Raw genomic sequence first — 25,698 nt, 5'->3', positions numbered from 1 at the left:
TTTAGGGACTTTGACTTAGTCTATTGGAACAACAATAAATTATCCCCAGGAACAATGCTTGTAAGAGGTACAGCAATGGGGATCTGTTCTGCAAAAATCGAGGTTATTTCTACTCTTAAATAATTTAAAATCACTATTGAGTACTTACTATGTGCCAGACATTGTGTTAATAGCTATAGGTACATATCTTATTTAATACTATGATATCCCTATGAGATAGGTACAATTATAATGCTCATTTTATAGAGATTTTGAGAGATTAAATAATTTGTCCAAAGCAAGTTCTGTCAGACTCTAACAAGTTCCTGACTCTAACTACCTCATCGCCTTTATCTTGTGCCCTGTATCTCTATAACCCACTCTCTTCCGGTCTCATTGGCCTCCTTTCTGTTCCTAGAAATGAGCCAACCTCTTTTTTACCTCAAGATCTTTGCACTTGCTGTTTCCTCTGTCTGGAAGGTTCTTCTCCACTTTGTTGCTTGGCTGGCTCCTATGTCAGATGCCTTCTAAATAAGTTCTCCTTACCTTGCTCTATAACATCACCATGTTTTATTTCCATTATAGTATTAATTACACCCTGAAATTATTTTTTAATCTCCCCACCAGATCGTATCCTTAGTACCTCATTCACTGAATGAGTAAGTGAATAAAATCGCCTCCTCCCATTCCTGAAGGTCCTTGATAATAGTGTTATCCCAATAGGCTATCTGTGTTACCCGATAGTCCACTAGAACTATTTAGAGAGACTGCACATTGCCAACTTCACTGCCATCTCAGTTTATCACAAAGTCTTCCGTGGTTTCCAGGACAGCCAGTGGTTTAACAATATCGAGACCTGAGGGGACGACCAGGACAACAGCTCTCTGCTCTACCTAGCACGACCTGCAGGGGACGGTGTGTGTGGAGGCTTTCTTCGGTGCGCGACGGCGCGTAGGCGAAACGAGACGCCGCAGAGGGAGGAGTGGAGTACAGGGGCGGAGCCAACCGGAAGGGGCGGAGTCATCCACAATTCCGCGCCCCCCCGGGAGGCTTTCCTCCCTCGCCCCGCCCCTTCCCCCGCCCGGGCGGCCATGGCCATTCCCGGCATCCCCTATGAGCGACGGCTTCTCATCATGGCGGACCCTAGAGATAAGGCGCTTCAGGACTACCGCAAGAAACTGCTGGAGCACAAGGAGATCGACGGCCGTCTCAAGGAGTGTGAGTGAACCTTTCTTTCCACACAATCCTATCCCTGGACGTGCTTCTGTCTCTAACAAAGCAGAGGCCCTTGGCCGAGCCCGGCATCCGAGCCCCAGGGATAAGAAGGCCTCGGTCCAGGGACAAGGCGCTTTGTCATCGGCCCTGAGCTTGGGAAGCACAGCCTCTTCGTGCGTAGAAACGGCTCAGTCTGCTGCAGGTGACAGAGAGAACATCCCCAGTTCTGAGATGGAAGTGGAAGAGGACTAGAGGAGGAGTGAGGAAGAAGTGGGCCAGGGATGTTTGCCAGGTTGGGGTGCAAGGAGGGCGGCGTAAGTGAGTCCCGGGACCCAGAGAGGAGAGACGTGAGTCAAGGAAACTGAAGCAAGAGATGAGACTCGAGGTACTGGCTTGTTATTGGGGTGGAAAGCCAGAGCGGAGCTTGAGAGAGGAGTCCATCGGTGGGTCATAATAACCCTCCTCGTCTTTCCTCGTCTTTTGAGTACTCCCATCAGGCACCAAGTTTCTCTTACCTCCTGAACTAAAAGGGTGCTTACATTTTTTCGTAGTGCACCTTCATTGAAAAGCCTGAGTGGTTTGATTAAATGGAGAAAAAACGTAACCATATAATTCTATAGATCACTGCACCTGTTGACCTTATTTAGGGTCGAAGGCCATAGAGTAATAATCCATGCGGGTAGCTGAAGAGGTGAGGAAGGGTCTCTTTTATCATTCGGATTTGTAGTCTCAAAGAGTGTCAATATCTGTTAAGAATGTAGCAATGTTATGAATGTGCTTGAACAAGTATTGCCAATCAAGAAAATTAAAATATGGTGCTTTTTCTGTAACATTTCATTTTTAAACATGTCCCCTACAAACAGCATTATTTCTTTTGTGGTTTCATACAATGGATATAAAATATATGTAAAGTGAAATAGACTGAAATAGACTTAAGTAAAGTGATACTTAGTGACTTAAACTCATTTAGATTATTGTTTAATTAAAAATGTTCAAATTATATTATTTCAGTAAGGGAACAATTAAAAGAACTTACCAAGCAGTATGAAAAGTCTGAAAATGATCTGAAGGCCCTACAGAGTGTTGGACAGGTAGGTAATGGAGTTTGGGGTATAAGGAGTGATGGCAATTTGTTTTTTAGTTATTGGCAAAAAGTAATGCCTTTTTTCCCCCCCCCCCAGATTGTGGGTGAAGTACTTAAGCAACTAACTGAAGAAAAATGTAAGTGGATTGGACTGTTAATTAGTAAAGAAAAGAAGAGTAGACTCCCCTTCCTCCCACCGTGAACTTTTGAAATGCTTATTAGTTTAATGATAATAATAAAGGTAGATGATATTTTTGCATGGACTGAGTTTTCTTTCAATTATTATCTTTTTGGAGGACAGAAATAAAACTCAACCTGCCATCAATGTGGATATATATATTTATTTTCCACTTTCTATTTTTCAGTTTGTCCTTTCATTTTCTTCCTTTAGTCATTGTTAAAGCTACAAATGGACCAAGATATGTTGTGGGTTGTCGTCGACAGGTAACACTTTACATCTGTACAGTGCTTTGGTAAAAGTGCTTTCATATATGTTATTTAATTCTTGAGGTAAGCAGGTCAGGCATTATGCCCATAACTCCTAGAGGTGATTTGTTCAGATATAACTAACAAAACTTGAACTCAAAGCATGGACATTGACTTGGTGTTCTCTATTTTCTACTCTGACCACATTGCCTCGGTAAGCTCTACGTATTTAGAAATCTAAGAATTTTATTTATTTTTATTTATTTTTTATTTTTAAAGATTTTATTTATTTATTTGACAAAGAGACACAGCGAGAGAGGGAACACAAGCAAGGGCATAGGGAGAGAGAGAAGCAGGCTTCCTGCCAAGCAGGGAGCCCAATGCGGGGCTCGATCCCAGGACCCTGGGATCATGACCTGAGCTTAACGACTAAGCCACCCAGGCACCCCGAAATCTAAGAATTTTAGAATTGGAAAATATCTCAGACCTTTTTTTTTTTTTTTTTTAAGATTTTATTTATTTATTTGACAGAGCAAGAGATAGAGAGAGCAGGAACACAAGCAGGGGGAATGGGAGAGGGAGAAGCAGGCTTCCCGCTGAGCAGGGAGCCTGATGTGGGGCTCGATCCCAGGACGCTGGGATCATGACCCAAGCCGAAGGCAGACGCTCAATGACTGAGCCACCCAGGCGCCCCCTATCTCAGACCATTTTATTTTAATGTCTTTTTTGAAGAGACTTAGACCCTGTCAATTACTTATGTTTTATATTTAAACATTCAGAAATGTTACTCAAAGACTTTTCTGTAGCCTAAGTTGATTTTGTATGAGTTCGTTTAGATTAGAATAGGCAAATTGAAATAACTGCAAATTTCATTTTGCCATCATAAAAAATGCCAACAAATAATAACCCAGGTGCCCCCAAAGCTATAGTTTTTAAAATAAATCTAAAGGGCATAGTACCAAAGTAACACTGTACATCTTTTTTTTTTTTTTTTTAAGATTTTATTTATTTATTCATGAGAGACAGAGAGAGAAAGGGAGAGGCAGAGGGAGAAGCAGGCTCCCAAGGAGCAGAGAGCCCGATGAGGGACTCGATCCCAGGACCCTGGGATCATGACCTGAGCCGAAGGCAGATGCTTAACCATCTGAGCCACCCAGGCACCCCAACACTGTACATCTGAAACTTAAACTTACACAATGTTATGTGCCAAATTTATTTAATAAAAAATAAATAAAAATAGACTTTAAAAGAAAAAAAAATAAAGGGCATACCTTTAAAGTGCTTCCCTTTCCTTCCCCCAAAATGTTCACTTAGAGATTTCTGTATAAATACTTTGGTACCAATTGCCAAAGTCATTATACTATAGTGCCTGAATCAAAATAATGAGCAAAACTGTATGAAATAGCCTTTGAAAGTAAAATACTAATACCCATTTCTTTCTTTAAAAATAAGGCCTTTTCCACCACAAACGTTATATATCAGTGATTTCACATTTCACCCTGAGATTGCATAAAGGGCATTCTTTTAAGGAAAATAACTTTGAATTATGACCTTTATAAGCCCTTCTGTCGGCATGGTGTTTATAATCTGATATTAGTGTTCTCTCTGAAGGGTGAAAGTAATTATTTGACTTCTAAATATTGTGCTCTTGTTAGAGTATTATTTCCCCTTTTAACTGTTACGTAACACTTTTTGTTTTATAAAATTAGCTTGATAAAAGTAAGCTGAAGCCAGGAACAAGAGTTGCTTTGGATATGACTACACTAACTATCATGAGGTAAGTTTCTTATTCTATTTATTTTACTTTTATTTTAACAGAGGGAAGATTTTAGCCAAGATATATGCTTCTTTGGGGGGGGTGGAGGGACGGGGTAACTGGGTGATGAGTATTAAGGAGGGCATGTGTGGTGATGAGCACTGGGTGTTATACTCAACTAATGAATCGTTGAACACTTCATCAAAAACTAATGATGTACTCTATGTTGGCTAATTGAACATAATTAAAAAACCCCCAAATATATGCTTTTTTTTTTTTAAGACTTTATTTATTTATTTGAGAGAGAGAGGTATGTGCATGAGTGGGGTGGGGGGGTGTTGGGGGTGGGAAGGGCCCAGGGAGAGGGAGAAGCAGACTCCCTGCTGAGCAGGGAGCCTGAAGTGGGGCTCTATTGCAGGACCCTAAGATCATGACCTGAGCCAAAGGCAGATGCTTAACTGACTGAGCCACCCAGGTGCCCCCAAAATATATGCTTCTTGAGATCAATGAGTATCTTGCTGTTTTTCCCCTTTTACTAATTTCTATTTAATGTAAATGCATTTTTAGGAGATCATCTACAAGTGCTTGCATAAGCAAGTCATTTATACTCTGTCTATAGGCTGAGAGAAAATACATCTTATAAAAGAAAAATACATATCTTATCATTATAGATATTTGCCAAGAGAGGTGGATCCATTGGTCTACAACATGTCTCATGAGGACCCTGGGAATGTTTCTTATTCTGAGATTGGGGGACTGTCAGAACAGATTCGGGAATTAAGAGAGGTTGGTAGTGTATGCTTTGTTCTCTGAACTTACTAATAGATAGTACTGGTTTTAAGACACCCAAAGGGAGAAAGAATGAAAGATTACTTTGTCCAAATAGTGGTTACTCAATATTATACATTTAAAATCTTGCTGAGAGAAAAATAGCACTGAATTTCTAGCTATGAAAATTATAGGTATTGTTAATTTGGAGATAATTTGGTGTTAGAAAAACCCTGCTCTTTTTGTGACAAAAAAAGAAAAAAAAAGCTAATAATTGATATAAATCTAATGCCCATGCCATTTGTGGTTTGGTTATCATAGGTTACTGGGGTCAGAGTACATTTGGATCGTGTGTAATACAGTTTTTCCCAGAACCTTATTAATGTTAGCTTCCCATCCTTAAAGTAAGTTACCTGTAGCTTAAAATTTTTTTTTTAAGATTTTTAAATTTTTTTTTTTTTAAGTAATCTTCACATCTAATGTGGGGCTCAAATTCACAACCCCAAGACTAAGAGTCGTATGCTTCACCAGCTGAGCCAGCCAGGTGCCCCTGAACCTTAAATATTTTGTTTTGATAAAGCTGTTTGCTGCCATTTAAGAAAAATATTGGCTTTAGGTAGCTTAAACCTTTTAAACTTTTGGGTGAAGAATCAAATCAGGATTTCCTTGCTTCATAGCACAGATGGCTTCTTAACAATTCTCCTTTTTTCATTTTTTATTTTTAAAGACTTTATTTATTTGACAAGAGAGGCACAGTGAGAGAGGGAACACAAGCAGGGGGAGTGGGAGAAGGAGAAGCAGGCTTCCCACCGACCAGGGAGCCTGACGCGGGGCTGTTCTGGGACCATGACCTGGACCGAAGGCAGATGCTTAACGACTAAGCCACCCAGGCGCCCCGTCCCTTTTTTTTTTTTAAAGATTTTTAAAATTTATTCGTTTGAGAGAGAGCATAAGCAGAGGGGAAAGGGAGAAGCAGACTCCCCACTGAGCAGGAAGCCTGACGCGGGCCTCGATCCTAGGACCTGGAGACCATGACCTGAGCTGGAGGCAGACACTTAACCATCTGAGCCACCCAGCGCCCCAACAATTCTCTTTAAAGCAAATTACATTGTCCTATTGGTTTCATCTTAATTGAGGATGGAAATGTTTAGGAATAAATGAGGATAGTTAGTATGGCTTATATCATCTGATTTAAGTGCTAAGCCAGTAGTTTGCAGACATTAGCATATTAAGTAAAGATACGGATTCCTAGGCTCTCTGCATGATTTTGATGCAGTAGATTGGGGGTGGGACACAGGAGTTAGCATTTAAACAAGCATTCCAGGTGATTATGAAACCAAATTGTTTTTGACCATACTTGAGGAAGGACTAGCATCATTACAAATAAAAGTCTATTCTCACTTTGTAGTTAATGAAAGGGCAGCAGAGGAAGAATGAGTGCTTCATGGAACTGTGAGACCTTGTCTTTTACAGTGATTTGCTGCCTCAGCGATAGAAGCAGAAAGTCTTTGTGTCTCTCTCTCTTTCTCATACACACACACACACACACACACACACACCCCACAAAACATGCACATGCAATACTCTCTTCCATCTGCAGACGCTAAGAATATTGATTTCTTACACTTTTTGTTTATTTTAATCATACCTGGTGGACATGACTCTTCAATAGAAGCTTATTTCTCAAGTTACTGGTACTATAAGGAGTTTAATTTGGGCAGTCACACCCTCAATTTTTCTATTCTCCAGCTTTTTTCTTTCTTTTTTTTTTATTCTCCAGCTTTCATTGCTTGAATCAATCTTAGTAGGAGATTGAGAGCAGAATATATGGTTCTTTTTTTTTTAAGTTTATTTTTTTTCATAATCAACACCCGTTGTAGGGCTTGAACTCAGGATCCCAAGATTTAAGAGTCACATGCTGTCCCATCTGAGCCAGCCAGGTGCCCTGAAATATGATTCTTTTAAGGCTGCTATGACAAAATGACAGTATGAAAATTTTATATGCCTTTTCTCCTAATGGCAGTTCTAACTTACTAAATTTCCCCATTTTATAATTATTTTGTGTTGTAGTCCCAAATGCAAAATAATATAGATCTTTTTTGTTTTTTCTTTTTTGCTTACCTGATTTTTTTGTAGTGTGATTTTTCATTGAGGCTTAATTTACATTCAGTAAAATGCACAGATTTTAAGTGTACAATTCAAATATGTTTTGACAAATTAGGTTCTTGTGTAACCATCACTTTAGTCAAGTGTATAGTTTGTTAAAATAGCTACAGACTTTCTAATTTTTACATAATTAAAAAAATATCTCTTAAATCTACCTGAAGAATAACCTCTAGTAAATGGCTTTACATAGCATGGAATTTTAGATCTATTATGAATTATAATGTATATATCTAACTATGCTGATATTTCACTTAAAGTATTTTAAAGTTCATCAAAATCTTTACTGACTTTTTAAGAAACAGTCAACTTCTTTTCTAGGTGATAGAATTACCTCTTACAAACCCAGAATTATTCCAGCGTGTAGGAATAATACCTCCAAAAGGCTGTTTGTTATATGGACCACCAGGTTAGTGTTGAATTATGTCTGACCTACTAATAAATGAATGAATTAAGGAATAAAAAAAGTAAGGTGAAAATTTAATGTAGGCTATTTTAGCCTACACTCTGTTTAGAGTAAGGAAGAAATAGCAGATGTCTGTCTACTATTTTCTCAGGTATGCTTAGTCCTTTTGTGCCTCATAGGATGTGCATCTTAACATGCCATATGATTCTGGTGCATTGGTCCTGTGTGGTTCACAGACCTCTGGCTGTTCCTGAAACACTTCGAGGGAGTCTGCCAAGTCAAACCTTACTTCGATAATACTTAAGACGTTAGTTGCCATTTTCACTCTGTTGACTTCTGTGCTGATGGTGGAAAAGCAGTGTGGGTAAAACTGCTCATTTCATAGCATGAGTCAGTTAAGTCAGTGACATGAAATGGTACAAGTAGTCACTGTGTTATTGACTGCTCATACTTGCAGTATTTAAAAAAATGTGTTTCACTTTTAGTTGTTCTTGGTGAAGCCGTAAAAGTTATTTTTATTAAATCCTGATCTTTGAATAATGTTTTATATTCTATGTGATCAAATGGGAAATACATGTAAAGTATTTCTGTTGCATCCTGAATAGGATGGTTATCTCTAGGAAAAGCACTTGTGCCTTGAGTTGTCAGCTGAATTAGCTGCTTTTCATAGAATAGCATTTTTACTTGAAAACATAATTTACAGACATTCTGTCATTGTCAGACTGGTTTTTGATTATTCAGACTGGTTATTGCTTATCTGGCAAACCGTTTTTTCAAAAATGAATGAAGTTAGCCTGTTACGTTAAAACAACTGACACCATCTGTAGCCAGTGATATATTTGAGCTTTCAAATGAAAGGACTAGCATCATTACAAAACTTATAATGTTTTCAAAACTTATATCTGACAACTTTTTAAGAGAGTGCGCATGTGTAGGAATTGGGAGGAGGGGAAAGGGAAAGAGAATCTTAAGCAGGCTCCACACTCAGCAGGGAACCCAACACTGGGCTCCAGCTCACAACCCTAAGATCATGACCTGAGCTGAAATCAAGAGTTGGACCTTAACCAACTGAGCCAGGCGCCCCCATCTGAGAACTTTCTGATGTTAATACTTAAAAGATGAGATGAGATTGGTGATATTAACAAATGTGGCTTTTAAATATTATATAATGAAAAATGCCAACATTTGGAAGATTTTCATAACTCACTGAACCAGTAGTTTCCAAATAACCAATAGTTGTTACAATATCATGCATAGGTAAAAGATCCATTCATTATGCAGGATAGACCAATGATTATAATGTAACAGACTTCTGTAGTGTCTGTAAATAGGCGTTGATATATATATATTTTGGGAGGGGGGTTGATATATTTTTGAAGATATGTATTCAGCATGTTTAGAATTGTAAGGGATATTTTGAATAAAATTTAAAATTTTAATATTGCAAGTTGAAGTGCTTTAGAATTTTAAATGGAAATTCTCTTTAGGATTTAGCTTTCATTTTGCAAAATTTACTGTCCAGAGGATAACATATAAAAGGCTTTTGAGAATTTGTTTTGCTTTCCATCTAATTAGGACTTCTTTTGTCATTTTAGGCACAGGAAAAACACTCTTGGCACGAGCTGTTGCTAGCCAGCTGGACTGCAATTTCTTAAAGGTAAAGGGAAGATTCTTTTTGTAGCTGTTGAAATTAAATTTTATTTGAATTATCTTATGTTTACCTTCATGTTTTTCCTTTAATCAGGTTGTATCTAGTTCTATTGTAGACAAGTACATTGGTGAAAGTGCTCGTTTGATCAGAGAAATGTTTAATTATGCCAGGGATCATCAACCATGCATTATTTTTATGGATGAAATAGATGCTATTGGTAAGAATAACACCTTTTAAAGTTTATTTTGAACTTTTTTTGAAAGTGTTAGGAAATTTCTTAAAAATCTAAAGGAACCGCACTCCTTCACTTCTGATTGCAATTTGTGTGAAGTAGCAAAATGAATGTTACTTTAAAAATAATTCTTAAGAAAGTTTAACCAGTTTTAATTTGACATTGACAAAAGAGAAACATCATACCAAAATCAATTCTAACTTTGTCAGTATAATTCTTACTATTTAATTTTTATCTTGATTTTTTAACTCCAGACACTATTATTCTGTCTTCTTAAATGATGGTTGTAGAAGAAAAGAGTAACTCATATGAGAGTTTCCATATCATTATTTTAGGTGGTCGTCGGTTTTCTGAGGGTACTTCAGCTGATAGAGAGATACAGAGAACTTTGATGGAGGTAATATTTGGTAAAGGGGGTTTAAAAAGAAGGCAGTGTGTATTAAATGAAAACATTGGATATTTGAAGGTCAAAATATGTAAAATGGTTTAAATGAAGAACACACTTAAGGGGTGCTGGGTGGCTCAGTTGGTTGAGTGTCCATCTCTTGATTTCAGCTCAGGTCATGATCTCAGGGTTATGGGATCAAGCCCCAAGTCAGGCTCCATGTTCAGCAGGGAGTCTGCTTGAGATTGTTTCCCTCTGCCCCTCCCCCTGCTCGCAGGCTTTCTCAAATAAATGAATAAATCTTAAAAAAAAAAAACAACACACTTAAATATAAAATTTGAAAATATTGCCAGGAATAAACACATTTCTTTACCACAATCTCTAGTAAGAAAATATCTATTTATTGGAAAGTAATAGGGGTATTTACAAAATTCTATATGATGTATAGCTATACTACTCCATGTATTTTGAGCATACCAGCCATTCAGATATTTAAATTGTATATTCTTCTGATATTCACATACCAGAACATGGTCTTGCACTAGTTTCATTAAGACATTTTATAAGTAATGGACGTATTGAAACTGGTGGCAATAAATGAGTTACAATTATGAATGATTAAATCACTAAAATCACTAACATTTTCCTCTTGCTGAGAATAAGAAGAAACTATAAAATAGTTTTGATAATTGAAGAAGATGGATGATGGAATATTAGAATGTACATAAGGCCTTTCCCCACTCCAAATTCTGTGAAAGTTATGGCAAGATCCCAAACATTTTTCAGCTTCTACAAAGAAGAGCTAGGTAGCATAAGTAATAGTGTCAAATTCTATCTCAGTAGGGGTATTTGAAAAGGACTCTTTATGAATTATAATGATCTGCTCAAAATATATACAGTATTTTCAAATTAGTTCTATACTCCTGGAAACCTTCAATTGAAGTATTTTGAAACAACACAGATGCTAGTCTTTTTTTTCTTTTTTTTAAGATTTCATTTATTTGTCAGAGAGAGGGAGAGAGAGAGCACAAGCAGGGGGAGCAGCAGGCAGACGGAGGAGCAAGCTACCCACTGAGCAAGGAGCCCAATGCGGGACTCGATCCCAGGACCCTGGGATCATGACCTGAGCTGAAGGCAGATGCTTAAAGGGCTGAGCCACCCAGGCATCCTGCACTGAATGCTAGTCTTACTCACGTAACTGATAATGTTGTCAGCTATCAGATATTTTTGGAAAAGAAATAGACGTATTGTTAAGCTAGCTATATTTTAGAGTTTGTTGAATGCAGTTAGGTTTTTCAGTATTTATTCAAGAAAACTTTAGTAATTGAAGGAAATATGCTTAGTGTCTCAGTATTTCTACGTATAGTAGAATTATTTGAAAAGATATTTATTATCAGATTTGTAGAAATGTCATTGTATCTGGTAATCTGAATGTAAATTTTATGTTTGGCATACCGTAATACTGTATACGTTAGATTTTATTAATAATGTTTTTAAAAGTAACTATGAAAAAAATTTGAACGTTGGAAATCAGATCCAAATAGTTTAATTTTATAACACTTGGCTAGATGGAAACCTTCAGATTTATTAAAACTTTTTGATAGCTATAAGAAGGTACATTGTTCATTAATCTATCTCAGAACTTCAAGGCTGAAAAATCTATCCCTTTATATAAGAGAAAGAAGAGATAGTCCATCAAATGGTCATTCTGGAGGTGGCATACTATCTGTAGACAATGTATTTCATAGTATTAGACATAGAAGATGTGTACTGTATATTTTTTAAAGGTTGGGATATTCTGTAAAAATCTGTCAATGATTTTTATAAATTTATTAGTTACTGAATCAAATGGATGGATTTGATACTCTACATAGAGTTAAAATGATCATGGCTACAAACAGACCAGATACACTGGATCCTGCTTTGCTTCGTCCAGGAAGATTAGATAGAAAAATACGTGAGTTAAAGTTCTTTATCTGCTGTATGTTCTCTTTGTCTATGTCCACTTCTCTTTCCATATCCCTTCCTCACCCCCTCTTTGTTTAAAAAAACAAAAAACCTAACTGCAAAAGAATTTCTTATAATTTTTTATTTTCAGATATTGATTTACCAAATGAACAAGCAAGATTAGATATATTGAAAATCCATGCAGGTCCGATTACAAAGCATGGTGAAATAGGTAAGGAAATAACCTATTTTATGTATATTTACATTGGGTAAATGAAGCAAAATGCTACTAGATATCACTGATAGTCTACCAAATCTGGTTTTAAATTTAGCAAACAGGGGTGCCTGGGTGGCTCAGTCGTTAAGCGTCTGCCTTCGGCTCAGGTCATGATCCCAAGGTCCTGGGATCAAGCCCCACATCGGGCTCCCTGCTCAGCGGGAAGCATGCTTCTCCGTCTCCCTCTGCCCCTGCTTGTGTTCCTGCTCTCGCTGTGTTTCTCTCTGTCAAATAAATACATAAAATCTTTAAAAAAAAAAAGCTATAAAAAAATAAATAAATAAATTCAGCAAACATGGAGATCTTAAATTCAGCTAATATTTATTGAGCATCTTTTGTATGTTAGGAATCGTTCTAAGTGCTGGGGATATAACAATGAACAAAACAGACAAACTCCTGCCTTATAGAACTCATATTCTTGTCAGAAAAGACAGACAAGGTCAGTAAAATGTTTAGTATATTAGATGATGATATGTGCTATGGAGAAAAATAAAGCAAGAAAAGGGAAATAGGTAATGCCAGGAGCCAGAATGAATAGATACATTTTTAAATGGAGGTGAGGTGGGGGAAGCAGAGGGAAGCCTTAACCAAGTAGGTGATTTTTAAGCAATGACCTGAAAAGGTGAAGGAACTAGGTATAGGTATTTGGGGGGAAATGATACAGAGGGAACAGCAAGAGAAAGACCTTGAAGCAGGTGTATGGCTGGAACATTCCAGGAGTAGCAAAGATGCCAAGGTGTCTTTGGCAGAGTAAATGGGACAGTGGTAGCAAGAGAAGTCATAGAAGTGATGGGAATCAGATTGTGTACAGCCTTATTGAGGTCATTGTGTAGGAACTTTGGCTTTTATTTTTTATTTTTGTCATTGGAAGATTGTGAGCAGAGGAATGATACGATCTTACCTTATGTTATTTTTAACTTTGTAGTGTAGAAAATTAGAAATACATACAAGTAGAGATAAGACAATAACAAACTTCTAACCCTAGGTTACTCTTCCTCTGCCTAGCTTTAATAATTATTAACTCTTGGCCAATCTTGTTTCATCTGTAATCTCTTCCACCTCTTACCTTCCTTCTGGATTTTTAAAAAGCAAATCCCAGGCATTGTATCATTTCATCTGTAAATATTTTGAAATTGACTTATGTTAAATAAGATCATTCTGGTTGCATGGAGAGGGGCAAGGATAGAAACAAGAGGATCAGTTAGGAGGATATTTCAATAATCCAGGCAGAAGATGGTGGTGTGGTCCAAGGTGGTACCAGAGTCTTAAAATAATGAGATTCTGGACATATTTTGAGATAGAGGTGACAGGGCTTGCTAATGAATCAGATGTGGAGTGTGAGCTAAAGAGAAGAACCAGGGAAGACTTAGGTTTTTGACTCACGCAACTAGAAAGATGGAGTTGTCATCAGTTAAAATGGGGGAAGACTGGAAAGATTAGGTTTTAAAGGGGGAATAAGGACTTTGATTCTGAATATATTAAAGCTGAGATGCCAATTAGATACCAAATAAAGATGTTGATTGGTAATTCTATATGCATCAATAGTTTATTGGGGTGGTCTATGCTGGTGATATAATTGTGATAATAACAGCATAAAATTATTTTTAAAGTCTTGGGATTAGATGAGATTTCTGAGGAAGTAAATGTGGATAGAGAAGAGATTCAACAACTGAGCTGAGATAATTCCAATATTGAGAAGTTGAGATGAAAAACCATCAAAGGAGACTGAGAAGGTATAGTCACAGAGGGGAATTAAACCAGGAGCTGGTGATGTCCTAGAAGATAAATGAAGAAATTGTTAACAAGGAGGGAGTAATTCTCTGTTAAATGCTGACAGTGGGTCAGAAAAAAAGACTTCTGAGAATGGACCTTTGGATTTACTATGTGGAGATTATTGGTGACGTTATCAAAGCAATTTCTTTGGAGTGGTGAGTGTAAGAGCCTACCTCAGATGGGTTTCAAGGAGATTGTAGGGAGAGGCTTTGAGTTCAGATATTTCTTTTTTTTTTCTTTTTTTTTAAAGATTTTATTTTATTTATTCATGAGAGACAGATAGAGGCAGAGGGAGAAGCAGGCTCCCTGCTCCTTGGGACTCGATCCCAGGACGCTGGGATCATGACCTGAGCCGAAGGCAGACGCTTAACCATCTGAGCCACCCAGGCGCCCAGTTCAGGTATTTCTTTCAAGGAGTTCTGCAGCAAAGGGAGAAGAGAAGAAATGTAGCTGTAGTGGAAATGGAGATGAAGATTTGGAGGAGCTTTAAGATGGAAGAATTTACAACACTTTTTAATGCTAATGCGAGTGATCTAGGAGAGAGAGAGAAATTGGTGATGCACTTTCCTTGAAGAGAGGTTGGCCCTGTCTATGAGCATAGACTTTTCATTTATGAGAATAGGAGGAAAGGCAGAATAAATAGATGCTGATGATGATAGTATCTCAAATATGGCAAAAACTTGTAGAATTTTTCTTCTGAATGTGTTTATTTTCTCAGTGAAATAGGAAGCAAATTCAGAGTGAAGATGGGGAATTGTTAGACATTTGAGGACAGGAGAGAAATTATAAAATCGTTATCTTCAGAAGTGAGAGAGTGCACTCTAGGATAGAGGTCAGTGGGCCAAATTCTATCTGCCTTCTCTTCCTGTAAATAAAGTTTTATTGTAACAACCACTCCAGTTTGTTTATATATTGTCTGTGACTGGTTTCCCACTACAATATCAGAAATGAATAGTTTTGACAGAGACCACATGGCCTGCAAAGCCTAAAATATTTACTCTCCAGCCCATTACAGAAAATTTGCTGACTCCTTGACTGGGGGGTTATTATACTGTTCTAGTATAATTGCCAGGCAGCTTTACAAACCCTTAGAAATTAGTGGTCCAAAAATGATTACAAATAGTTGATTATTGCCTCTCACTAATTTTCTCATTGCTTATGTGAAAATAGTTTTGAGCTGGGAAGACTGAGCTAAACTAGGGATGCCAATTTTTTGGCATAGGTTTTTTTCAATACTGAGCTCTTGCTAGGTGCCAAATACTGTGCTAACCTTGGGAATCCCTGCTCTCAGGTTGCTTACATGAACTTGAACCTGAATGAAAATTAATTAATGAGTATCTGTCTAATTTCAAATAGAGATTGACATACTGTAGATGGCCTGACAAAGGGTATCTTATCAGAATTACACTGTAGTAGTCCATGCTGTCTCTTATTATTTCTCTCCTTATTCTGTATCAAGTCCTTAACTCCTATTCCAAACCAATAACTCTTTATTTCAAGTCTGTCATGTGGATAAAAAGGTCGCATAACCATTACTGTTATCATAGATCTGATACCTCACCACTTGGAGCTTGCACAGGAACCAGAAAAGCTAGCCATTTAAAATAGTTGTTTAAAAATATAGGATTAAAAATATGAAAATTATTTCTGATGACCATTTTTGGTATATTTTATATTAATGTCACTAAATTTCATTGTGGTTAACAGTTGGTTCTGAATGTTCTAGGTTTATTCAAATTAAAGATTTGGTTACAGTTTTTATAAGAGTCATGGCTTCACAGATAACTCAAGTTCATGTGTATATAACTTTCACTGCATAGAAACAGGTTAAGATCCTTTCAGATCTTGATGCTATTTCTTGGTTTTAAAGTTTCAGAAGTACAGTATTTCTGTTTAGTGCTGGTTTACTTAACAAAAGTATAACTTTTGGTGGTTAATATTGTGAAGGCTTTGCTAAATATTGTGGAGGAATGTTAACAGAGATGATGCCTAGTTGATCAAATTCAAAGCAAGCTCTGCAGTTAAGTTTTCCATATCAGCATAAATCAAGAAAAGGTCTAATTATTTTATTTTATTTTATTTTTTTATCTTTTTATTTATTTCTAATTTCCAATGTTTTTTCCTAAACAGATTATGAAGCAATTGTGAAGCTTTCAGATGGCTTTAATGGAGCAGACCTGAGAAATGTTTGTACTGAAGCAGGTATGAATTTAAAGTGCAGTTTTTACTATTGATTTTGATTTGTTTAATTTGCTAAAACTGTGTTTGGGTTTATTCAAAAGCAGAGCCCGGGCTTTGCAAGGATATGGGTGCTTGGTTTTTTGAGAATTGATTCCAAGAAGCAGGAGAGAACAGGCAAGTGAGTTGGAAAGAAGCAAAGCTATAATAAGAGTGCACCATTGAGGGAAATGCTGTAGACAGGGGGGGATTTGATTTGATGAGACCTCAGAGAAACAGAGAATGCCTTCCAGGATTACTTGGCTGAAATACAGAGACTGGAGCATTTCTTTACCAGCTCTCATCCTCCATGAGAATTTGCCCTTGGGGATGTTAACTCCTTTATACTTATGGATGCCTTAGGGCAGAATGTGGAAAGACCTGCATGTGATAGCATGCTGGCCCCCTGAAGTCTGAGACTGTACAGAACTGTCTGTCACACCTCTGGCTGAAATCAGACTGGGCCGGCACCAGAAGTAATCTGCTGCAAAACGGTAACATGTTTTCTGATACTAGTCTGTTAACAGTAAGCTTTGCAGGATTGATTTGTTAATTTTGTGATCATGCAACTTGTGTAAAATTAATTTTTTTTTTTAAAGATTTTATTAGAGAGAGAGAAAACAGGGGAAGGGCAGAAGGAGAAGGGAGGCTGAGCAGGGAGCCTGTCCTCTGGGGCTTGATCACAGGACCCTGGGATCATGACCTGAGGTGAGGCAGATGCTTAACCTACTGAGCCACCCAGGCACCCCAAATGTAATTGTTTTTTAATACAATTTTCTCTGTGGATTGTGTGATCCTATTTTTATTTTATTTCTGGTACCAAGTGGCTTTAAAACCATAGGTAAGAGTCATTTAGTCTTCGTCTTCCACACAGAATCTTAAAATTAAAAAAATTAGTGGTACCTGGGTGGCTCATTTGGTTAAGCGTCCGACTCTTGATCTCAGCTCAGGTCCTGATCTCAGAGTTGTGAGTTTATTATAATAATAATAAAAAAATTAAAAAAAAATTTTTACAGTAGTTTTTATAGTTACTGACTTCATAGGTTGTGGGTGAATACTTTTTAAGTATACAATATGTGATTTCCTCTTGTTTTTATATCACCCATAGCCTTATTTTAACATTTCTTATAAATAGTGTTTAAAGATGTTTCTTTAAACATCTTTAGATGTACTATTACGGAGACATGGAGACATGGCTTCTCCGTAATAGTATCTTCATTGGGTATATTGTGACTCAGTATCTAGATCAAAAATCTGCAGGTCTAGAAACTCTCTCAGTACAGATCAGAGTAAATCATGCTCACAAAAGACTTACTAATACACAAAAAATGTTACGTGGTAAAGTTGCATGTGGCTTGAACTATTTGGAATAACTTACGACATTCTCTTCCCAAAATCTATACTGGACCAAATTACTAGAATACTGCTTTGGTAAAACTGGAATCCAAACAAAAGCAATGTCATAATCCTAAAGGTTGATACCATCAAATTACATTATTTGCTTTTTTTTTCCATTTTATTTATTTATTTTTATTGTTTTTTTAAAGATTTTATTCATTTGAGAGAGACAGAGAGAGCACAAGCAAGGGGAGAGGCAGAGGGAGAGGGAGAAGCAGACTCCCCGCTGAGCTGGGAGCCAGACGTGGGGCTCGATCCCCAGGACCTGGAGATCATGACCTGAGCCAAAGGCAGATGCTTAACCATCTGAGCCACCTATTATTGAGAAATAATTTACATATATCACCACATAAGTCTATGTTGTACAGCATGATGGTTTGATTTATATTTATTATGTAATGATTTCCACAGTAGCTCAGCTAACATTTATCTTCTCATAGAGATACAATTAGAAAAAAGGAAAAATGGGGTGCCTGGGTGGCTCAGCCGTTAAGCGTCTGCCTTTGGCTCAGGTCATGATCCCAGGCTCCTGGGATCGAGCCCCACATGGAGCTCCCTGCTCGGCAGGAAGCCTGCTTCTCCCTCTCCCACTCCCCCTGCTTGTGTTCCTTCTCTTGCTGTGTCTCTCTCTGTCAAATGAATAAAATCTTTAAAAAAAAAAAAAAAAAGGAAAATAGTTTCTCCTTGTAATAAGAACCCTTAGGATTTACTCTCTTTCCTATATATCATATAGCAATATTAGCAATAGTCATCATGTTGTACATTACATCCCTGATATTTATTTCATAACTAGAAATTTGTACCTCACATATTTTTTTTTAAAGAGTTATTTTTAGCTGGGGCGCCTGGCTGGCTCAGTAGGTAGAGCATGAACTCTTGATCTCTGCGTCATGAGTTCAAGTCCCATGTTGGGTATAGAGCTTACTTAAAAAAAAAATATATATATATATATATATATATATATATTATATATTTTAGCTGTTTCCAGTAAAGAGCTATAACTTCTGTGTGGATTACAATTTTAGCTTTTTAAATGGCCTGGGATATTCATATTTGGAGACACAGAAATTCTTTGGTTTTCTTTTTATTAGACTTCATTAGACTTCAAGCCTTTTATGCTAACATATCTTTCTGTAATTGAAAATAAACTTGATTCAGTTATAGTTGTCTTTTCCATTGAAATCCTGAGATTATCATCCTTTTTGGATTAGAATGTATCTCACATTTAGTCATTCACTAAACAATGATTTGGAAATAGTCATGCACAAAGTTTGGAAAAATCACTTACCTACTTTAGTTGTAATTTTAAAACAGGTTTTAAAACTTCACTATTAAAAGACTAGAAATTCCTGGGGCACCTGGGTGGCTCAGTCGTTAAGCATCTGCCTTTGGCTCAGGTCATGATCCCGGGGTCCTGGGATGGAGCCCGGCATTGGGCTCCCTGCTCCGCAGGAAGCCTGCTTCTCCCTCCTCCACGCCCCTGCTTGTGTTCCCCCTCTCTCTGTGTCTCTGTCAAATAAATAAATAAAATCTTAAAGAAAAAAAAGATTTAAAAGACTAGAAATTTCCATTCACCTGATTTCTGAGTACAACATAGACTATTTCCAAGACTATATAGAAATCTTGAAAGGAAAGATAGAAAGTAACCCTTAAAATTTTCTCTTCCACTGATTGTATGTAAGTGAAAGTCAATATAAGCAGATCTTCAATGAAAATATTAGTAGGATTCATTTAATTAGCAGATAGTGATAACTTACTAGCGTTAGCTTATGAAATTAGGATTGTCTCAAAATCTTGGACCCATATCTATGATAATACCTAATGTTTCAAAAAACACACACACACAAAACTTTTACCCCTTTATCAAGTAGTATTTGACAAGTAACTTATCAATAACTTGAGTTTTCCAAGTTTGTGATACTTGAATATCAAAGTATATAAAAATATCGATTTGTACATAAATAAGGTAAATTTTAATGTGAATAATGGTTTTTGATATAAAGCCCAGTGTTGACTTTCTTTAATTCCTATTCTCTAAGCTTTTGGTTATTAACAAGGAAAGACTATCAAAATTACTGGAGGTGTTTTGTGTTTTTCCAAATCATACAGGTGTTCCCTCCTTCCAGGCAATTGTTGCCTATAGAGTTAAGAAGCTACTGCTTAAAATGTGTTTTGTTGATGGTTGAGTTGTGTTTATTTTGCTTTTTCAGAATGTCATTGGATACAGGGACTGTGTGAGGTAGATTTTAAATATCCAGATAGTTGTCTCATTGTTGTCTAACTATTGGTTTGGAAAATAATGCTCACTGTAGTTAAGTAATTGAACAAGGATGGTTGTTTTTAACAGATTAGAGCTACTGGCTCAGAAGTAGTGAATCTAGGCTCCTTCACGTTTTTTCTGTAGAATTAGTTTTTGTAAAAAACATTTTTTTGAGATATAATTGACAAATAGCATTATGTTAATTTCAGGTGTACAGCATAATTATTTGATACTTGTTTTTATTGTGAAATAACCCCTACAATAAATCTAGTTAACATCCATCACCACATGTAGTTAACAAGGTATTTTTTCTTGTGATGAGAACTTTTAAGATTGACTCCCAGCAATTTTCAAATATACAATACAGTATTTTTTTTTTTTTAAGATTTTATTTACTTATTTGTCAGAGAGAGAGGGGAGCAGCAGGCAGAGGGAGAAGCAGGCTCCCTGCTGAGCAAGGAGGCCAATGTGGGACTTAATCCCCAGGACCCTAGAATGATGACCTGAGCCGAAGGCAGATGCTTAACTGACTGAGCCACCCAGGCATCCCTACAATACAGTATTATTAAGTCGTGTCACCATGCTGTATATTGCATCCCCAGGACTTATTTTATAATTGGAAGTTTGTGCCTTTTGACTATCTTCACCCATTTTGCCCACCCCCCCTTTAGTTTTCTTCTAATTAACAAATTATTCACATATTATATACAGCAGTCATGTTGTTTTATTCTCCACAGGTATGTTTGCAATTCGTGCTGATCATGATTTTGTAGTACAGGAAGACTTCATGAAAGCAGTCAGAAAAGTGGCTGATTCTAAGAAGCTAGAGTCTAAATTGGACTACAAACCTGTGTAATTTTCTGGAAGGTTTTTGATGGCTGCATGACAGATACCGGGCTTAATGTAAAAATAAAGTTAAGGAAAATAATGTATGTATTGGCAATGATCTCATTAAATACATATGAATAAAAATAAGTATGAATAACATTGTAAAAATTAGTAATTCAGTAATTCTACTTTTAAGATTGGTACAGAAGAAATTTGTATGTTTGTTAATGTTGCATTTATTGCAGCAGAAGTTATAAGACTATGTTAAAGCTTTTCGTATTTGCTGTGTGAGCATTTTGTAAAACATTAAAAGTAGTTTGAAATAGTACAAGAGAGCATTTCTTATGACTTATTTTATATCATTTGTTTTCCTCATCCTAAAAAGTTGAATAAAATCTGTTTGATTCAGTTCTCCAACACATATTTTTGTCTTTTTTAAAAGTACATTTATTATAGTCCTTTAAATTCTTTAGTAAATAAACTATTTAATAACCAAAATGAGTTGTATTTAGATGATGGGCTTTTGAATTTTAAAACTGTACCCACACTCAGTGTTCCTAAGAGTTGTTATACAAAGCATAGATGTGAATGTCTATATTGATAATGGAAGGTCTTTGTTTACTCTTCACCTACTATGATTAGGCTGTGCGATAGTTAATTGAAAAAGTACATGCACATCCATAACCTTTTTTTAGATTATGATTAAAAGTAATATTTGCTAACAAATGTGACTTGGTTTTCTTGATTTATGTGAGATGATCGTTCCCTTTTTAGAATGTTAAGGTCTGGACCCTCTTCCCAGAAAAAGTCACACATACATACACACAATTTTGCATATACTAAAAGGAGATTTATTATTTCCCAAGCTCACCCATTGACTGTAGGTATCTATGGATACCAAGCTAAGAGTGTCTGATGTAGGGGATGTTGATGTCAGAAATGTTCAAAGCAAAAGTTCTGTTACCTACACACAATTCTTTTTATATCATGTGGAATTAAAGCCTTAACAAATTAAAATAGGAAATCATCATTGGGCATCAATTGAGATCTTATTAAAGGTGCTGTTTAAAAAAAACCAAATTGACTTCAGTTTAATAAAGACTAAAGAATGTATGATATATGATGTGGGTAATTATACAATCATTCTTCAAATTAAAAACTTACTAGCAGAGTATAGTGTGTCTTCATAACTTTAAGAGGTAGAGAACAGTTTACATAGTGATAGAGAAAACGGAGCACTCAAGCTAACCATCAAATAAATTACTGAACAAGTTCTATTTCTATATATGTTGGCAGTATGTTTCATAAAAATGACAATATAAAAATTATACGATGTTTGTCAAGGGGGTCTTGGTCAAATATCCATGTAATTCTTTTAACTTTATTCATTGTAATTAGCAATTTCGTTAATGACTTTCTCACCTTTCTACTTTGGTGTTTTTGTTTTTTTTTTTAAAGAATCAGTTTGGTTTACAAATCTTGAAAGTTTAAGTGTGGATTCTTCTGCTTCTACGTTTGGTTTTCCTCATCTGTTTAAAAATAAAAAGGGTAACTATCTCCCTAGGCCCAGAGAAAGTACCCTGTACCTCACCTCTATTTATAATATAGTATTAACAGACTCAAACTCCTTTTTTAAAAGATAATGAAAGCCATGTAGTTTAATATATAATTATAATATTAATATTTCAACATAAACTTAAAATGAAAGGGAGAGAGCTTTCTTCAGTATGATGTATATACTGAGTGAACTATCAGTTGTTTCTTGTTCTTAGGATTTTCTATTTACCATTGTTTGAGATTTTCTAGTCATGTTCCCAAGTATTAAAAGTCCACCGTTTCAGTTTGCTTAAAAGTGATGGGTGTTTCATTTTCTGTGTAGCGTAACATAGTTTTAAGATGAACTCATTTATTACTCTTTTGGTTATAACCTCACCACAGATTGCGCCAGGATTCTGAGGGAAGAAACTACAGTTTTCCTTTCGGATGCCAGTTTCTGGTGGCTATATGTTTTACCCGTTCTTGTACTACAGAAGGGATTTGCGTCCTGTCTGGAAAGGGCAGAGATGGTCTGGTTTCCCACTGCCTTTCCCAGGACATTCAGTTGTTCCCTCCCTCCTGCCGCAGCCCCACCTCCTCCACACCCGGTGAGCTTCGGCCGTTGCTCCTCCGAGGCCCCGCCCCCTGCGTCTGCGCTCTGGCGAAGGGGCGGGGCGGCGGCGCGCTGACACCTGGCGGCCGCGGGGGGCGGGCCGAAGGCAAGCGTGGGCTGGGATTGGCTGGGGCAGTGCGGGGAGGGCGGGGGAAGGAGGGGAGACGGTTGTAGGGCTTTTGCTTGTGCCCGAGCCTGTGCGGCCTGAGGGGCGCGGAGACTCAGGGGGAGGGAGACGGTAGCAGCATGGCGGCAGGGTATGAGCCGCCCAACCCTCCTCTTCCCCGCTGTCGCCGCCGTCGCCGCCGGAATCGCTGGGACCCTTTAGTCTGCGTGTTTTAGTTGTAAGCCCGCTGCCCGCCCGTCAGTCCTCCGGTCCACCCGCCCTCCTTCCTTTCTCTGCCAGTGGCAGCCCGAGGGTCGGGCGGGCGGGGTAACTCCCACTCCCACCCCACCCACAAGCCCCGGGGCCGGGACCATGGAGGACGTGAAGCTGGAGTTCCCCTCGCTCCCGCAGTGCAAAGACGACGCCGAGGTGAGTCTGTCCGGCGACTGCCACGCACAGGCCTCCCCGTGTGGCTCCTCGGCCGCGGGGCGACCCCAGGCCCCAACCGTCGAAGTCTCCAGCTCCACCGGAGCCCTGTTGTCTCCTGAGACCGTCCTGGGACCTCGGGGAGGAGCGTCCCGCTCTGGGGCGGTGTGCTTTGACCCTCACTCACTGAGTACCTTTTCCCCTCCTGAGACCCTGCGGAGGGGCTGCCGGGTCTGGTCGACTTAATTAAATGGGAAGGGCAAAAGCAGCCGTTTCTCCCCCAGGCTCGGTGTCTAGGACTTACTTTGAGTAAGGTTCCCCATTTTATTGACAAGGCAGTACGAGGGTAATGTTTTAAATCTCCATTTGAGGTATATTTTTGGTGTCATCGATTCGCTTGTGGGACACATGGCCCCACATGTGAAATAGATCTGGGGCCTGAACTTTCGAAGTGCACCTTCAAAAAGTTTTCCAAAGTAGTTGTTTTGTTTTTGTTTTTTTGAGGCAAAGCCTTGGCCCGCAGAATAAAATGTCACAAAGCTAGCACATTTAAATCTAAAAACTTGCCCTTTGGAGGGGAGTTGATACTGAGAATGAAATTCTTTATAACCTGTTCTCCTGATTTCTAAATCGGGATTCTTTGTACTCCACCTTACTTCTTCTTTGCCTAAAGTTTGTATTGAGTTTTTTTCCCCCATCTATTGCTAGTTTAAAATAAAATGGTGTTACACTCTACTAAATTAGAATTTTCTGAAGACTAAATTAGTAACAAGACAAGGATACTCAGGAGAAAAAAAAAAAAAGACCAGGATACTCGGTTATGCTCTAGTAGGATCAAGAAAGATTAAAATTTCTAGTTCTAAATACCTTAAAAATAATTGGAAAATAAGGCTGTATTTTTAAGAAACCATTCAGTTTATACCAAATATTCTTTTGAATATTTTTTGGGGTTCTCATTTTTTATTTGGAGGGATCCTTTGTGGTAGTAGTCTTTCAGAATTTCATATTTTAAGAGTAGGCTGTTAAATAGGGAAAAAAGTTGAATTTAGGTTATTTAAAAAAATAAATTTACACTTTTTTGTTTAATATGGAATAATGTGAATGAGGAATATGCTTTTTTCCTTAAAACGATCCAGTGATTTCAGTCTGGAAGCAACATTAAGACATAGTGTAGAGCATTCTCTCTTTTCAGGTGAAGAAATTGTAGCTTACTAAGAATAAGTGATATGCCAAGGTAACAGTAGTGTAAGACACAGTTGAGGACCTTGGTCTCTTGATTCCTAAAACATTGTTTTTAATGTATCTCAATTCTTCCCTTCTCTGATCTTAAAAATTCTAGTTTAAAATGTTTACAGACTTGCATTTGATCTTTTATTATGTATGTGTCTTATTCCTGTAAAAATTATAAAATCTTAACTGGGAATATAGCTTTCCTCTGCAAGGACAGAAGTAATGCTTAAATCCTAGTAGATAATGATGCAAATACTATTTACTGAAAGCCAGTTCATTCCTTTTTTCATAGCATTGGATGTTTGTTTTCTTTTTGGTTGCAAGTGACAAAAACCAACTCAGACTAGCTTAAACAAAAGAAGTAAATCCAGAAAGGTAGGGGTGCAGCTGGTCTCAGGGACTTGACTAGACCGTATTATAATGCATCAGAACTGCCTCTGCCTCTACTTTCTCTCAGGGTTTCTGCTTGTACTCTGGCTTCTCCACAGATAAGGAGTTTGACTGTCAGTTCCTTCAAGGTCACACCCTTACAGAGCTTACACACTGAGGAGTAGTATCTCTCTAAGCTTCACAGGATTGGCTTAACCTAGCTCATGTGCCATCCTTTGGATCAGTCCCTATAGCCAGAAAGGGGCGAATACAATGAGGAGCCCAGACTCACTTCTGTGGCCACGGGAGTGAAGTTCATCATTGGTAGCCCTCCTACCAAAACCATAGGAGCATTTCCGCAGAAGATGGGGGTTGCTTTCTGGGCAGACAAAACTATAAATAACCATTAAATAGGGCATATAGTTACTCACGATAAACTAATAAAACAGAATGTTAATTTTCTTTTTTTTTTTTTAAGATTTTATTTATTTATTTGAGAGAGAATGAGATAGAGCATGAGAGTGGGGAGGGTCAGAGGGAGAAGCAGACTCCCCGCTGAGCAGGGAGCCCAACGTGGGACTCGATCCTGGGACTCCAGGATCATGACCTGAGCCGAAGGCAGTCACCCAACCAACTGAGCCACCCAGGCGCCC

At 37.6% G+C, this 25,698-nt stretch overlaps 2 protein-coding genes across 4 annotated transcripts in view; both read left to right on the top strand.

The window, feature by feature from the left end:
- Positions 1 to 1,072: 1,072 nt before the first annotated feature.
- On the top strand, positions 1,073 to 21,513 carry PSMC6 (proteasome 26S subunit, ATPase 6). Of its 2 annotated transcripts, XM_021701402.2 has the most exons (14): positions 1,073 to 1,197; positions 2,206 to 2,285; positions 2,376 to 2,415; positions 2,670 to 2,722; positions 4,414 to 4,481; positions 5,132 to 5,246; positions 7,713 to 7,800; positions 9,393 to 9,454; positions 9,542 to 9,665; positions 10,016 to 10,077; positions 11,902 to 12,022; positions 12,164 to 12,244; positions 16,193 to 16,264; positions 20,675 to 21,513. In XM_021701402.2, the coding sequence occupies exons 1-14, from the start codon at positions 1,113 to 1,115 to the stop codon at positions 20,791 to 20,793; spliced, it is 1,170 nt and encodes a 389-aa protein (XP_021557077.2). In that variant the 5' UTR covers positions 1,073 to 1,112; the 3' UTR covers positions 20,794 to 21,513. The 2 variants fall into 2 exon arrangements, with proteins under 2 accessions (XP_021557077.2, XP_044773741.1); XM_044917806.1 differs by lacking the exons at positions 9,542 to 9,665; positions 10,016 to 10,077 and having other exon boundaries at positions 1,078 to 1,197; positions 20,675 to 21,511.
- Positions 21,514 to 23,067: 1,554 nt separating this feature from the next.
- STYX (serine/threonine/tyrosine interacting protein) overlaps positions 23,068 to 25,698 on the top strand; it is a 39,501-nt gene continuing 36,870 nt past the window's right edge. For both annotated transcript variants that reach the window (XM_044917866.1, XM_021701346.2), the window contains exon 1: positions 23,068 to 23,449. In XM_044917866.1, the coding sequence (XP_044773801.1) occupies positions 23,393 to 23,449 (57 nt within the window). In that variant the 5' untranslated portion in view covers positions 23,068 to 23,392. The remainder of the gene's footprint in view (positions 23,450 to 25,698) is intronic.

This window comes from Neomonachus schauinslandi, chromosome 9, assembly GCF_002201575.2.
Source record: "Neomonachus schauinslandi chromosome 9, ASM220157v2, whole genome shotgun sequence".
Classification (NCBI taxonomy): domain Eukaryota; kingdom Metazoa; phylum Chordata; class Mammalia; order Carnivora; family Phocidae; genus Neomonachus; species Neomonachus schauinslandi.
This window is presented reverse-complemented; position numbering and strand designations above follow the sequence as displayed.